Source organism: Oryx dammah, unplaced genomic scaffold (genome assembly GCF_014754425.2).
Source record: "Oryx dammah isolate SB20612 unplaced genomic scaffold, SCBI_Odam_1.1 HiC_scaffold_5, whole genome shotgun sequence".
Classification (NCBI taxonomy): Eukaryota; Metazoa; Chordata; class Mammalia; order Artiodactyla; family Bovidae; genus Oryx; species Oryx dammah.
The window spans coordinates 3,211,228-3,227,999 of NW_024070189.1; the positions used below are offsets into that span (position 1 = coordinate 3,211,228).

A 16,772-nucleotide genomic window follows, 5' to 3' on the forward strand; every position below is an offset into this window, starting at 1 on the left:
CCCGCCGCCGCTCCGCGCCCCGCGCTCCCCCTCCGCCCCCGGAGGGGCCCCCGCGGAGGCCGGCGGGGACGCGGTCCGAGCGGGGGGCGCCGCCCCCTCGGTCGCCCGGCAGCCGCAGCACGAGTGCGGCGACGCCGACTGTCCGGAGGGCCCCGATCCGCCGTGCGACTGCCACAGGGAGCCGCCCCCCGACGCCCCGGACATCAACCAGCTGCCGCCCTCCATCCTGCTTAAGGTGGGTCTGCGTGCCCCCCGCCCCCCGCCGGGCCCGCTCGGGGGTCCTCTCTGCTGCACGCCCCGCGGGGGGGGTACTCCCTGACACCCGGTTGTTTCAAGTGCAGGGGCTTGGAGTCCGCTGAAGGTCCTTTTAATCGCTTGGGTCTGCTGCTCGTAATCCCGGTTCACCTAGGAGAGTCCCAAGCCCACTGTTGTAGAAACTGTAGGTTTTCTGTGAAAAAAAAATAAAATAAAATAAAATAAATTTTTTTTTTTAATCCCTTGAGCGTTTTGCACTTAACCGAGTAAAGACTTTTGTATATTAGTGTTGGAAAGTGTTCAGATAGTAGTTTCAGATTTGATAACTGCTAGCTGATGTCAAAAAACAGTTACCTTTTATCTATCGAGCACTTGACCACGATGATCAGGCACAGTGCCAGAGCTTTATATACATAATATCTCACCGAATCCTTCAGTTGACGCCGTGAAAGAAATCTTGTTAACATCTTTACACAAGAAGAAACCGATGTATCAGCGCAAGTGCCTACAGTCGTAAGTCAGGCCGATGTGGTGTGTGTTCCTATGGAGCTTACAGTCCAGCGGGGCTTCAAGGGGTTGAATGACTTGCCCAAGGTCACACACAGACAGATCTGCGGAGTTTAGCCCTGTCTGACCTGAAAACCCTTTTATTTATGCTATGTTGTGTTATCTTAGGTAATGCAGACAGATTACCAGACGGTAAGGACAAGTGTATGTTTTGTTGGGGGGATACGTGAGTGGGAAAGAGGTAGATATACTGTGGAAACCTTGTCCCACTTTCAGCTACCAAGTAAAATTTGCAGTTTTGTCAATGCTAGTGATAAACTTAATTACGTGAAACTTTGTAGTAAGTTAGTATTAAAAAGTTTCTTTTCCGTTCATTTTCTCTCCTCTCTCACCTCCACACTGCAGCTTTCTGGAGCTTAATAAATATAAACCCCCTTTATCACTGTGGATGATATTTAAGACTAACTAGAAAAACCTAGATAAGAATTTGGCTACTTTTATTGTTACTGAAGTAGCTGTCATCAATTATAATTTTTATTCTGAACAATATACTTTGGATTTTTTGCATGTTTATAATCCTGTGTGTTTGGATTTGTTTTACTGTGATATTAATATTTTTGTAACTAATATAGCAAAGAACTGGGAAAGCTTAACTTTTCTACATGTCCAAGAGGATGAGATGGTTGGATGGCATCACCGACTCAATGGACCTGAGTTTGGTTAAACTCAGGGAGTTGGTGATGGACAGGGAGGCCTGGCATGCTGTGGTTCATGGGGTCACAGAGTCAGACGTGACTGAGTGACTGAACTGAAGTTGTTTACCTTTCAGTGGTGTATTTTTGAAGGAGTAATTACTGCCTCTGTATGTTCAGGCTGTGCATTTTAGGGCAGAGGGAATGTTCTTGAATCTTTTAACTTAGTGGACAACGTGGACAAATGAAATATCAACAAATATTTGGCAAAGAGGTTTGATTGCTGTCTTGTTATTTGGTAAGACTGTTTAAAAACAAAGTAAAAAGCAGGTACCTCCCACTTTCTACCTAAACTATCATTATTTCATGAGGTAGAGGACATTTTAATACAAAAGCAAAAATAAAAGAAAGGAGGAAGGACATGATTTCATAATAAAGACAGTTCCAATACAATAAGTTTATTTACAGCATTGTTCTTTTCCACATTTTTGCTAAGGACTGTCGAAAACTTGTTCTAAGGAACATTTGGGGAAATTATTTATTGGACTTCCCCTGTTGTGTTGCAGTATTTACACGTTATGTAGATTTCCATTACTATTATTCATTGGACTTCCCCTGTTGCATTGCAGTATTTACACATGTTATGTAGATTTCCATTACTTGTATTAGAAACATGGATAGAGCTACCCTGTGTGGTTTTCATGGTCCCCGTGGTATTCAGCATAAGCATGAGTTGGACTGTCTAGAATGAATTGAAATTAGAGTTTTTTAGTGTTTACCAATCCAGTTAACTTTTGGGGATCAAGCTTTGAAGGGCAGAGGCTCTTTCTACTTAAATATTGTTGATTGCTCTGTCTCCTCCCCTAAGTGCAGTGCCTGGCATTTAGCAGCACTCAGGAGATATTGATGAAGGAGTGAATGACCAGGTGTTTTAGGAAGTCTGGGTTGAGACTCTGAGTGAATATACACCATGCCAGTAATGGAAGTCTCTAAGAAGTGTTTCTATCCTGAGTTGTTTTGAGCCACAATAGAGCCTTGGATGGTGAAGAGTTTCTGGCTCTATTATGGCTTGAAGAGGAGAAGACTTAGGGAGCTATGACTTTTTTTTTTTTAACAGTACCAGAGGGTTGTGCTTATAGAGGCAGAAATCCATTGCCCCCATTAGAAAGTATGCCCAACTTCCCTGATAATGGGCCATAACTTCTAAAATTGTACTGCTGAGTCCTTTGTACTAGAAGTTACTATAGTTACAGAGAATGGGAAGGTGGAGGGGAGAGAGTTTGGGAGAAAGATGTGATGAGATATGATTTAAAGATGTTTTTAGGGGAGTTGACTCGAACTACCATACTTGTTCACTTTTCCCCAGGTATGGTAAAAGCAAAAGAGAAAAAACTCAATTCTTTTTACTCTGCTTCAGTCAAATTTTTGACTCAATATCAGTAGGTCTTTTTCAGTTTTGTTTTTATGTAAGTAGTGAGTATTACCTGCTTTAAGTTCACATAATGCAGGGAAAGCAAAAGTTTGCCGTGGTTCACTGCTACCCTCCATCTAGTTTTCTCTCCAGAGGTCACTAACTACCACTACCAGCTTAGATTTTTTTTTTTCTAGACCTGTATTGTGGGGTACAGTAGTTTCTAGTCACATATTACTATTTATATGAGAGTCCCTTGGACAGCAAGGAGATCCAACCATCCATTCTAAAGGAAATCAGTCCTGAATATTTATTGGAAGGACTGATGCTGAAGCTGAAACTCCCATACTTTGGCCACCTGATGCGAAGAACTGACTCATTGGAAAAGACCCTGATTCTAGGAAAGATTGAAGGCAGGAGGAGAAGGGGATGACAGAGGATGAGATGGTTGGATGGCATCATTGACTCAAGGGACATTGGGTTTGAGTAAACTCCTGGTGTTGGTGATGGACAGGGAGGCCTGGCGTGCTGCAGTCCGTGGGGTCCCAAAGAGTCGGACACGACTGAGCGGCTGAACTGACTGAACTGATTACTATTTAAATTTACAGTAGTTAAAATTAAGTAAAATTTAAAATTCAACTTCTCAGTCACAATAACTGTATTTCAGAGATCAGTAGTCATGTGTGGCTGGTAGCTACTGTATTGGACTATGCATATCCAGAATATTTTCTTCATTGTAGAAAGCCCTATGTAAAACTTCATAGCCTTTTCCACAAATGGCATAAAAATGTACATGTTCTTCAATTTTTTTCATTAACTGTATGAATTGGAGTTTTTTTTGTTGTTAGTATATGGTTTCCTTCATTCTTTTTAGTTGTGTAGTATCTCATAGTATTATGCCATACTGTATTTATTTCAATATAGTGTGATATTCAGTTCAGTCGCTCAGTTGTGTCCAGCTCTCTGCGACCCCATGGACTGCAGCACGCCAGGCCTCCCTGTCCATCACCACCTCCTGGAGTTTACTCAAACTCATGTCCATGGAATCGGTGATGCCATCCAACCATCTCATCCTCTGTCTCCCCCTTCTCCTCCTGGGAGCTGCGTAAAAATGAATTCTTTCTTGAAATGGTGAGCTTCACTGGGAATTGTAATTATGTAACTTCAGGAAGAGACCTTTGAGGTCATTTGATCACTCCCTACTCCTTATGCATGAAAAAAAGCAGTCCTGGAGAAGTGAAATGGCTTACCCCAGGGCATTTTAGATAGTGAATGGTAGACCCTAGGCTAGAACTCAGCTCAGTGTTTCCAGGTCGTGAGGTCTTTTCAACATACGGTGTCAAAGGGCTTGATTAACCTTCTCAGAGATTTTGTGAAAGAAATTCCTTAATTGGAGGGTAGGTGGAAACTTAACACCAGTCAACTTCTAACCATTATGAGTCAGAGGCTAATTTTATAATTGGGTCTTTGGGGTTGAATTGTTTTTAAATACAAGAAATTTGAGAAGCAGGGAATTGCCCTTCAAAGTTCAACTATGGGGATATCATTTTCTTAGGTATTGAACACTTAATTAAGACCATTACGTTTGATCTTGAACTGGTAATGCATTTTTTTAGATCAGATAAAGTAGCCTCAGTCTTTGGTACCTGTTGCCTTTAAAACTTTAAGCAATCTTGCCTACTGATATTACAATTAGGTTTAGGTTTTTATATAGTAGAATCACTATAACAATTTTATCAAATGACAGCAGTGGAACATTTTTAAGTAGTTGCTATTTGAGTAACTGGGTATTTTGAATCTATATTTAAATTTCAGAGGCTTTGTGTGCTATATATTTAGATACCTTGGTCTCTGTCAGCAGACTATTTCTTTTCCAAGCCAACCTGGTAAGAGATCCAAAATCCATCACCACCATTAGAAAACCACTTTACCATGAATGCGTCTCTGATGGTGTGTCAGTAGTTAATTAAATCTGTATTTTTATAGCTTTATTACCAACAGGTTGCTTTAGTGATCAAGGAAGAGTTTTACAAGAGAAATGTGTTTTGGAGGAAAGCTTATGTATCTGATCTGTTTTTTTCAGATATTAAAAAAGCAATGAAAATGGAAGTCAAAGAAAATGAGTAAATACAACTTTTTAAAGCTTTGAATGAAGATGAGTAGTGGGTAAGAGGAACTAAGTCAGTGTAGCTTTTTGTGAATGCTTTGACTTAAGGTTCCGGTACCACATAAATTCTAGAAGGTACATCTCTGGAGTTCCAGGGATGATCTTAGCCAGTGCTGAAATGAAGTGTCCTTAGGAAGTCAGGTTCAAGATATCTTTTGGCTGGAGAATGCCTAGAAATCTTGGATAACTTAATTAAATTAGGCTACCAAAAGGTGAGACTTGTTTTCTTCTCATTTTGGGAAGTCTGTAAATTTTTGTGCCTTGTAATGAGTACCTGTTCAAGGGAGTTAACCTTGAGCTGTTCTTTATCAGCTTAAGATATCAGGTTCTATAAATGATAGGGAATGTGAGGGAAGATATGTGAAGGCAAATATGGAAGCATTTACTATTACAATAATACTTTCTTAAAAAGTTATTTTCCTTTGGTTAAATATCCTAATTTATGCTTATCAAGAGTCTTGAAGCAATAAGCACAGAGTGTCCAGCACAGGGAAACAGAGCCATTATTTTGTATGACTTCAAATGGAGTATAATCTGTAAAAATATTGAATCACTATGTTATACACCTGAAACTAACATATTGTGAATCAACCATACTTGAATTAGAAATAGCGAATCCTGCCCAAGTCTTGGCCAGTTTGGAGCCCAGGTGGTGTGGTAAGGACACCCGTGTGGTGGGAGAAGCTAGAAGCAGTGTTGGGAGATGGGCTCATGTGTGCGTTCATGATGCAGTGCCTTCCTCTGCCCTGAGAGAATCTGAGCAGCAGTGCCCAAAAGAGTGAGCATGCTTAGTGTCCGTATCTTAGCTTCTAAATACCATTCTCTGCGAAAAAGGAATCAGTGTTCTTGGAGAAGTGACTGATTCCAGAGTTGGGACAAGGAAGACACAAGATGAGCTTAGACTGTTTTGTGCCGGAACTCAAGGAAGTGCTCAGAGAGTCCTGGAGATGTGTCAGAGGGCACGTCGTTTCATAGAGTCTCCTCCCCTAATACTTAAAAAGGAGTCATGTGTTATTGAATTTGGTGACTTGCTTTAGAATAAAACTTATTCTTCTGTGAATACTTGACTATAGACTGACACTCTGTGTAGTCATAGATGGGGTTTTATTGGCTTGCTGTGCTTTAAATTTTAAAGGTTAAACTATGAGAAATTATTTTGATTATAGATGAGGAAATAGTTTTAGAATCTATGACTTCCCTTTGGCTGTATGGTTAGAAAAATACCAGAAAGGGAATTCCCTGGAGGTCAGTGGTTAGGGCTCCATGCTTTCACTGCCGGGGCTCGGGTTCACTCCCTGGTCGGGGAACTCAGATCCCTGCAAGCTGCACAGTGCCGGTTAAAAAAAAAGGAAAAATACAAGAAATATATTTTGTGTCTCTGTTTTTCTAAGTGGTGCTTTATTCAACAGACTAGTTAGTAAATGTTTCTTTCAAGCTTTTGGCAAGTTGTTGTAAGTAGACTTATTTAAGAAAGAGGCAATATATGATGTTCATAGGAAACAAATGGAAAAGACCAGAAAAGTTGAACTGACACAGAGGAGATAGTCAATATGAAATTGCTACACAGATTTACTTCTTTTCTTTCTATAACTTGCGTGTAACCTGCTTGCTTATAAGCCTTATCTCCATCTTGTAGTAATGTCTGATAGCAGGTAAGATCTCTTCATTAAGAAAAGAAGTGGCCAAATATCGGTGTCACATGGTTGATTTTTAAGGGTCTGTGGGACATGTGTGCCCAAATGTTAAGCAACAGTACGTTCTCTGGAAGTTTCTTTAGTCTGAAGTATCTTTTGATGGCTTATAGTGATGCCTTAGTCAAAAGTAGAATCTTCAAGGCTTCACAATACCTGGGTATTGGCCTGGTAGTGGTTAGTTCAGATTGTATCAGTAATACGACTTGTACGTTTTCTGGTGAATTAATAGTTTAGTTGCATTGTCCATATCCACCCCTAAAGATCTAGGAATACTTAGCGTGTTTTCAACCCGGGTCTTGACTAGAAGTCATCGCTGTTTCCCGATATCATTCCCTTTCTATTGCTGTTGTAACAGAACCTACTGTGTTCTAGCTAGGCACATGGGCTCTAATCAGAGACTGTTTCTTAGCCTCTCATGGATAGGGGTGGCTGTGACTCAATATTAGGCAGTAGGGTGGGAGCAGAAGCAATGTCTCCGTCTTCCAAGTCATACTGTAAAAGCCAGCCGCTTGCCCTCTGCTTCCTCTTCTGTTTTCCAGGGCTGCTTGTTGTTGAGTCACTCAGTCATGTCGGACTCTTTGGGACCCCATGGACTGCAGCACACCAGGCTTTCCTGTCCTCCACTATCTTCTGGAGCATGCTCAGACTCCTGTCCATCGAGTCAGTGATGCCATCCAGCCATCTCATCCTCTGTCATCCCCTTCTCCGGCCCTCAGTCTTTCCCAGCATTAGGGTCTTTTCTAATGAGTCAGCTCTTCGCCTTAGGTGGCCAGAGTCCTGGAACTTCAGCTTCAGTCCTTCCAATGAACACCCAGGACTGATCTCCTTTAGGATGGACTCGTTGGATCTCCTTGCAGTCCAAGGGACTCTCAAGAGTCTTCTCCAACACCGCAGTTCAAAAGCACCAATTCTTTGGTGCTCACCTTTCTTTATAGTCCAACTCTCACATCCATACATGACCACTGGAAAAACCATAGCTTTGACTAGATGGACTTTTGTCGGCAAAGTAATGTCTCTGCTTTTTAATGTGCTGTCAAGGTTTGTCATATCTTTTCTTCCAAGGAAGAAGCATCTTTTAATTTCATGGCTGCAGTCACCATCTGCAGTGATTTTGGAACCCCCCAAAATAAAGTCTCTCACTGTTTCCACTGTATCCCCATCTATTTGCCATGAAATCATGGGACTGGATGCCATGATCTTGATTTTTTGAATGTTGAGTTTTAAACCAGCCTTTTCACTCTCCTCTTTCACTTTCATCAAGAGGCTCTTTAGTTCCTCTTCGCTTTCTGCCATAAGGGTGGTGTCATCTGCATATCTGAGGTTGTTGTTTCTCCCGGCAATCTTGGTTCCAGCTTGTGCTTCATCCAGTCGGATTTGGCATGATGTCCTCTGCATAGAAGTTAAATAAGCAGCGTGACAATATATAGCCTTGACTCACTCCTTTCCCAATTTGGAACCAGTCCGTTGTCCCATGTCCGGCTCTAACTGCTCTTCTTGATCTGCATACAGGTTTTCAGGAGGCAGGGCTAGATGACCTGGATTAAAAGAGTAACTCATTTTCCCCTGTATATTAGGACAGTGAGCAGCAAATATAAGGTGACCCATGCCTCTATCTTTTGCAGCCCTAGAATACCTTCTTGGTGTGGGCTTCTGTCATGCTCAAGCTGTTCTTAACAGGACTGTGTTAACGTAAGCAACTTCCTGGCTTGATCCAAGTGCCATTTCAGTTTTTCCATTGTCATTTTTTCCTCTTTCTTATTTAACAGAAATGTTGGTCCAGGTCAGCCCTTTATGTTCTTTTCTTCAAAGCAACCTTTGAAATGCTCTTTCTCTTCAGTCTCAGCTTATCCAAAGATAATTCAGACATGTCTTTGAATATATAATTTTGAGGTCAGTGAACAAATCTCATACCTTAGTGTCTCCCATAGAAGCCCAGGTACATGTACACAGATGTTTGTTAAATGAATTAAGAGAAACACCATGGGGCAGAGTCGTTATTTTCTGAGGAGTTAGGGTATGGGCGAGATAGCATTTTAATGGCTGTTAAGAAAAGCCGGTATATTAAAACATATGTTAGTTAATTATTCCTGTTTAACAAGTTCGGCAGTTTAAGACCACAGACATTTATTATTTCATGTTTTCTGTGGGAATCTTTTCATGGCTTTGCTGGGTCCCTCTGATCCAAGGTCTCTTATGAAGCTATGATCAAGATGTCGCTGGGGCTGCTCGGCTGGGGCGTGAGAGTTTTCACCCAGGCTTACTCGCATGGTTGTTGGCAGGCCTCAGGTCTTGCTTGGCTATTGGACAGATGTTGCAGTTCCTTGCCATGCCATTTGAGACTTCTCCAAATGGCTAATCACATGCAGCAGCAGAGTCAAGAACACCCAAAATAAGAAGCCACAGGTTTCTTAACCCAGTCTCTTCTGCCATACTCTTCATTAAAAGTGAGTCAATAAACCCCGCTTATACTCATGAGGAGAGGCTTACACAGGTGTAACTACCAGGAGGTGAGGTCATTGAGGGCCACTTTGTAGGTTGCCTGCAACAAACCACATGCAGAGACCTGTTAGATATGCACTGGAGTTTCAGCTTCGAGTTTGCTTTTTTTTTAATCCATCTTTGCTGGTACTGGTGTTGTCTTCCCTTCACTCACTCATTGAATTTCCTTTCACCTGAATAAAATCTACCTAGAGTTAGTCAATTATCTGTTGTGACAATCATCTTACTTTTACAAAAGAACAAATTAAGGTCCAAAGAAGGTGCTATCCAAAGTCACACATATTTTAAACAAGGTGTTTCTTGGTTCCAGAATATGCCAGACATCTTCTTTTGCTAAGGGACAAGTTAGCCCTTTAAAATCATGTAGTTCTTTAACCTTCAACAAATGATCTATTTCTCTAAATTTTTATTTTCTTGTCTATGAAATGTGGAGGACAGGCATAAAAAAATCTACCAGAGAGGAACTTCTAACTTTGGCTGTATAAAAAGTTTGGTGAATTCTCTCTGCAAATAGTATATGTATATGTATATATATATACACACACATATGTCATATATGTATATGCACACATATCAGTACCCATATACATATGTATGTAAATAACTGGGCAAAATTGCCCTACACTGTTAGGGCTTTGGGAATTGACCAAAGGCAGACAACAAATTGATATGTATTTATTCTTAGGAAAACTACTAGAGCTTCAGGTAAGAATAGTGGAAGTCTATACCACTCTTGAATTGAGACCCCTAACAGCAATAGATCAAACCAATCAATCCTAAAGGAAATCAACCCTGAATATTCACTGGAGGGACTGATGCTGAGGCTCCAGCTCCGATACTTTGGCCACCTGATGCGAAGAACCCACTCATTGGAAAAGACCCTGATGCTGGGAAAGATTGAAGGCGGGAGGAGAAGGGGACGACAGAGGATGAGATGGTTGGATGGCATCACCGACTCGATACACATGAATTAGAGCAAACCCGAGGAGATAGTGAAGGACAGGGAAGCCTGGTGTGCTGCATGCAGTCCATTGGGTCACAAAGAGTCAGACACGACTTAGTGGCTGAATAGCAACAACCAGCTGTTTTGGTGTCTTAAGAGGGTAACTCAGTTCAGTTCAGTTGCTCAGTCATGTCTGACTCTTTGCGACCCTATGAATCGCAGCACACCAGGCCTCCCTGTCCATCACCAACTCTCGGAGTTCACTCAGACTCACGTCCATCATGTCGGTGATACCATCATCGACTCAGTTAGGGGCAGTGAATAACAACCTGTATCTGTCCACTAAACGTGATGAACTTTGTAGAAGAAAATGGTTAAAACCCACATATTTTCAAGTTTCATATTGTGGTGCCAGTTGAGATGAGGTGGGGATCAGCTAGGGATTTAACCAGCGGATCTTGGAAATGAGAGACCCATAAAGGGATAATAAGCTCTTCACATATCCTTGGTTTACTCAAACTACGCACATGTCCTGGGGAGACTTGAGAGTACATAGCAGAAAGCAAGGGCCAAAGCAACCTTGAGAATAAGCCTTGAATATGCTCTTCCCAACCCATGCACAGATTGAAGGGCAGCCTCGAGGTATTTGAGCATTTTTTTTTGCCCAAATTTAGACACAGGGAAGCTATGCTAAAGAAATATGAATAAGAATTAAAAGTTGAGCAGAGACATGCAAACAAACATTCAAACTTCAGATCCTACCATTTAAGGCCAGGGAGATTAAAGTTGAGACAGATTTCAGAGAAGTAAATCAAATTCCAGAGTTGCTACAGTAGGTTACCTAAAATGTCTGGTTTTGAATGAAAAATTATGAGACATGTAAAGAGACAGAGACAAAGTGACCTATACTGAGAGGAAGCAAAACGGTTAATAGAAATTGAGTGAGCACAGATGTTAGACTTAGGAGGTGAAAACTTCAAACTCTAGTAAACACGTTAAAGACTGGAAGGAGACATTATTCAGATTATAAGAGAATATAACATTGACCCAAAGAATGGAAAGTTTCAATATAAAGACATGGAAACTGTAAAAAAGCATTTTCTGATGCTAGAAGTGCTTTCCTTTCTCACAGTTGTATGTATTTATTTGTGGTTGTGTAGGCTGTCTCTAGTTGCAGTGAGTGGGGCTTCTCTTGCAGAGCACAGGCTCTAGATTGAGTGTTGAGTAGCTGTGGCGCATGGGCTTAGAAGCTTTTCAGTATGTGGAATTCTTCTGGATCAGGCTTCAAACTCATGTCTCCTGCATTGGAAGATGGATTCTTATCCACTGCACCACCAGGGAAGTCCATCTTTATTTTATTTCTGACCTGTTCATTGATAGTGTATACAAATATTTGCTTCTAAGCTCTAAATTTTTTTGTGTGTAATTTTTCTATATAAGATCATGATAATTGTAACCGTTCAGTTCAGTTCAGTCGCTCAGTCGTGTCTGACTCTTTGCAACTCCATGAATCGCAGCACGCCAGGCCTCCCTGTCTATCACCAACTTCCGGAGTTCACTCAGACTCACGTCCATCAAGTCCGTGATGCCATCCAGCCATCTCATCCTTGGTCGTCCCCTTCTCCTGCCCCCAATCCCTCCCAGCATCAGAGTCTTTTCCAATGACTCAGCTCTTCACATGAGGTGGCCAAAGTACTGGAGTTTCAGCTTTAGCATCATTCCTTCCAAAGAAATCCCAGGGCTAATCTCCTTCAGAATGGACTGGTAGGATCTCGTTGCAGTCCAAGGGACTCTCAAGAGTCTTCTCCAACACCACAGTTCAAAAGCATCAATTCTTCGGCGCTCAGCCTTCTTTACAGTCCAACTCTGACATCCATACATGACCACAGGAAAAACCATAGCCTTGACTAGACGGACCTTAGTTGGCAAAGTAATGTCTCTGCTTTTGAATATACTATCTAGGTTGGTCATAACTTTTCTTCCAAGGAGTAAGCGTCTTTTAATTTCATGGCTGCAGTCACCATCTGCAGTGATTTTGGAGCCCCAAAAAAACAGTCTGACACTGTTTCCATTGTTTTTCCATCTATTTCCCATGAAGTGATGGGACCAGATGCCATGATCTTCGTTTTCTGAATGTTGAGCTTTAAGCCAACTTTTTCACTCTCCTCTTTGACTTTCATCAAGAGGCTTTTTAGCTCCTCTTCACTTTCTGTCGTATGGGTGGTGTCATCTGCATATCTGAGGTAATTGATATTTCTCCCAGCAATCTTGATTCCAGCTTGTGTTTCTTCCAGTCCAGAGTTTCTCATGATGTACTTTGCATAGAAGTTAAATAAGCAGGGTGATAATATACACCCTTGACACACTCCTTTCCCTATTTGGAACCAGTCTGTTGTTCCATGTCCAGTTCTAACTGTTGCTTCCTGACCTGCATACAGATTTTTCAGGAGGCAGGTCAGGTGGTCTGGTTTCCCATCTCTCTCAGAATTTTCCACAGTTGATTGTGATCCACACAGTCAAAGGCTTTGGCATAGTCAATAAAGCAGAAATAGATGTTTTTCTGGAACTCTCTTGCTTTTTCCATGATCCAGCGGATGTTGACAATTTGATCTCTGGTTCCTCTGCCTTTTCTAAAACCAGCTTGAACATCAGGAAGTTCACGGTTCACATATTGTTGAAACCTGGCTTGGAGAATTTTGAGCATTACTTTACTAGTGTGTGAGATGAGTGCAATTGTGTGGTAGTTTGAGCATTCTTTGGCATTGCCTTTCTTTGGGATTGGAATGAGAACTGACCTTTTCCAGTCCTGTGGCCACTGCTGAGTTTTCCAAATTTGCTGGCATATTGAGTGCAGCACTTTCACAGCATCATCTTTCAGGATTTGAAACAGCTCAACTAGAATTCCATCACCTCCACTAGTTTTGTTCGTAGTGATGCTTTCTAAGGCCCACTTGACTTCACATTCCAGGATGTCTGTCTCTAGATGAGTGATCACACCATCGTGATTATCCGGGTCATGAAGATCTTTTTTGTACAGTTCTTCCGTGTATTCTTGCCACCTCTTCTTAATATCTTCTGCTTCTGTTAGGTCCATACCATTTCTGTCCTTTATCGAGCCCATCTTTGCATGAAATGTTCCCTTGGTATCTCTAATTTTCTTGAAGAGATCTCTAGTCTTTCCCATTCTGTTCTTTTCCTCAATTTCTTTGCATTGATCACTGAAGAAGGCTTTCTTATCTCTTCTTGCTGTTCTTTGGGACTCTGCATTCAGATGCTTATATCTTTCCTTTTCTCCTTTGCTTTTCGCTTCTCTTCTTTTCACAGCTATTTGTAAGTCCTCCTCAGACAGCCATTTTGCTTTTTCGCATTTCTTTTCCATGGGGATGGTCTTGATCCCTGTCTCCTGTACAATGTCACGAACCTCATTCCATAGTTCATCAGGCACTCTATCTATCAGATCTAGACCCTTAAATCTATTTCTCACTTCCACTGTATAATCATAAGGGATTTGATTTAGGTCATACCTGAATGGTCTAGCAGTTTTCCCTACTTTCTTCAATTTAAGTCTGAATTTGGCAATAAGGAGTTCATGATCTGAGCCACAGTCAGCTCCCGGTCTTGATTTTGCTGACTGTATAGAGCTTCTCCATCTTTGGCTGCAAAGAATATAATCAATCTGATTTCGGTGTTGACCATCTGGTGATGTCCATGTGTAGAGTCTTCTCTTGTGTTGTTGGAAGAGGGTGTTTGCTATGACCAGTGCATTTTCTTGGCAGAACTCTATTAGTCTTTGTCCTGCTTCATTCTGTACTCCAAGGCCAAACTTGCCTGTTACCCCAGGTGTTTCTTGACTTCCTGCTTTTGCATTCCAGTCCCCTATAATGAAAAGGACATCTTTTTTGGGTGTTAGTTCTAAAAGGTCTTGTAGGTCTTCATAGAACCGTTCAACTTCAGCTTCTTCAGCATTACTGGTTGGGGCGTAGACTTGGATTACTGTGATATTGAATGGTTTGCCTTGGAAATGAACAGAGATCATTCTGTCGTTTTTGAGATTGCATCCAAGTACTGCATTTCGGACTCTTTTATTAACCATGTTGGCTACTCCATTTCTTCTGAGGGATTCGTGCCCGCAGTAATAGATATAATGGTCATCTGAGTTAAATTCACCCATTCCAGTCCATTTTAGTTTGCTGATTCCTAGAATGTCGACATTCACTCTTGCCATCTCTTGTTTGACCACTTCCAATTTGCCTTGATTCATGGACCTGACATTCCAGGTTCCTATGCAATATTGCTCTTTACAGCATTGGACTTTGTTTCTATCACCAGTCACATCTACAGCTGGGTGTTGTTTTTGCTTTGGCTCCATCCCTTCATTCTTTCTGAAGTTATTTCTCCATTGATCTCCAGTAGCATATTGGGCACCTACTGACCTGGGGAGTTCCTCTTTTGGTATCTTATCATTTTGACTTTTCATACTGTTCATGGGGTTCTCAAGGCAAGAATACTGAAGTGGTTTGCCATTCCCTTCTCCAGTGGACCACACTCTGTCAGACCTCTCCACCATGACCCTAATCCAAATGCCCTTTAATTCTTCTCCTTATGTAATTGCCCAGGCCAGAATTTCTAGTACAGTGTTGCGTAGAAGTGGAGACAGCAGAAATCTTTGTCTTGTTCCTTATCTCAGGGGAAAGTATTCAGTCTTTCACTATTAAGTATAATAATAATGGCAGGATTTTTACACATGCCATCTATCACATTAAGGAAGTTCCCTTCATTCCTAGTTTCCTGAGTATTTTGCCAAGAAAGGGCATTGCATTTTGTCAAATGCTTTTTCTACATTAATTGAAATGGTTGCATTTTCTAAACCTTTATTTTATTAATGTGGTGTTTTAAATGGATTCATTTTTGCCTGTTGAACCATTTTTGCATTCTTGGGATAAGTACCACTTGACCGTGGTATATGATCCTTTTAATACGCTGCTTGACTTACTTTGGTGATATGGTTGACTCTTGAACAGCATGGATTTGAACTATGCAGGTCTTACATGCAGGTTTCTTTTTGACAGTAAGCCCTGTGATAGTATGTGGTCCTTGGTTGGTTCAATCTATGGGTGGTGAATTGCACATAGGGAGGGCCGACTATGAAGTTACACTTGGATTTCAACTGCATGAAGGGTCAGCATCCCAATCCCTATGCTGTCCAAGGGCCAAGTAGGCTTTTTAAGGATTTTTTGCATTTAAATTGGTAAGAGACATTGGTGTATAGTTTTCTTGTGATGTCTTTGACTTTAGTGTCAGAGTAATGCTAACATTATAGAGTTAGCAAGAGTTCCCTTAAACTTCAGTTTTGGGAGTCATTTAAGAAGGATTTCTGTTTGTTCTTTAAATGTATCACTGTTAGGGCCGTCTCGTCCTTGGCCTTTCTTCGTTGGAAGTTTTTGATTACTGACTCAACATTTTCTCTTATTATAGGTCTACTGAAATTTTCTATTTCTTCTTGAATCAGTTTTTTTAGTTTGTATATATCTAGAAGTTTGTTTCGTTTAGATTATCTAATTTGTTGGCATACAATTGTTCATAATACTCCCCTATAATTCTTTCTTTTTCTGTAAGGTTGGTAATAATATCTCTTTGTATTCATGATTTTAGTAGATTGAGTGTTCTTTTTTTCCTTTCTCGGTTGCGACCTTAGCTACTCCATATCATACTTCCTCTTTAGGGCAGTCCATAATAGTGACTCTTTTAATAGTGGTCACTTGTACTAAAATGGTTTTCTGCTTTAAAAAGTTAACTTTTCATGGCTGGAAGGATGGCTTCCCCTCACCCACATTTTTGTGGGGTCACACAGCACACATTTGTGGGGAACCTGGTGCTCAGCCACTTACAGACAGTGTGCTCGGGGTTTCTTACGTAGTGGAGCTGTCCCTTGCTGTGATCAGTCCTTGATACGAGGGATATACTTTTTAAAAGAGATTGATGTTTTCTAACTGGTAAAAACTTTTATTGCCTTTAAAATGTTTAACACATATTATGTGGTTCCTTTTTTATTCACAGATATTTTCCAATTTATCTCTGGATGAACGTTGCCTTTCTGCATCATTGGTTTGCAAGTACTGGCGTGACCTTTGTTTAGATTTCCAGTTTTGGAAGCAGCTGGATCTTAGTAGTCGTCAGCAGGTATGGATTCTGATACTACAAAAACACTAATTTTGACCTACTCAGAAAATATCTTTTTTCTTCTTAGAAATCACTTCTTTCACACTGTAGTTTTTCAGGATAGTTCAAATGACTAAAATCTGTAATTCTATGCTTTAGTAATTTTTTTTTTTTCAAATTCAAGTTGAAGCTAGGTTTCTGTGATGGATATCTTTTAGTTTGGATTGGCAATTTGGGGTTGCTTCTGAATCCTTTTTGTTGTGGTCCTCTTTGTTTCCCCCACCATATTATTATTTTTTTCTACTACATTTGAAAAAGTTACTAAACTTTTCATTTTTTGGAGAGAGAATTAGTAGAAGCGATGGCAAACACTTAAATAGTACTGCTGACTTGCCGTGTATGTACTGCTCCGTGAGTTTTATGTATGTTCATTTGATCAACAACC

The 16,772-nt window shown here is 40.9% G+C and overlaps 1 protein-coding gene across 1 annotated transcript in view; it reads left to right on the forward strand.

The window, feature by feature from the left end:
- FBXL17 (F-box and leucine rich repeat protein 17) overlaps positions 1-16,772 on the forward strand; it is a 504,895-nt gene that overhangs the window by 5,464 nt on the left and 482,659 nt on the right. The window contains exons 2-3 of the mRNA XM_040239500.1: positions 45-235; positions 16,226-16,348. Of these exons, the coding sequence (XP_040095434.1) occupies positions 45-235; positions 16,226-16,348 (314 nt within the window). The remainder of the gene's footprint in view (positions 1-44; positions 236-16,225; positions 16,349-16,772) is intronic.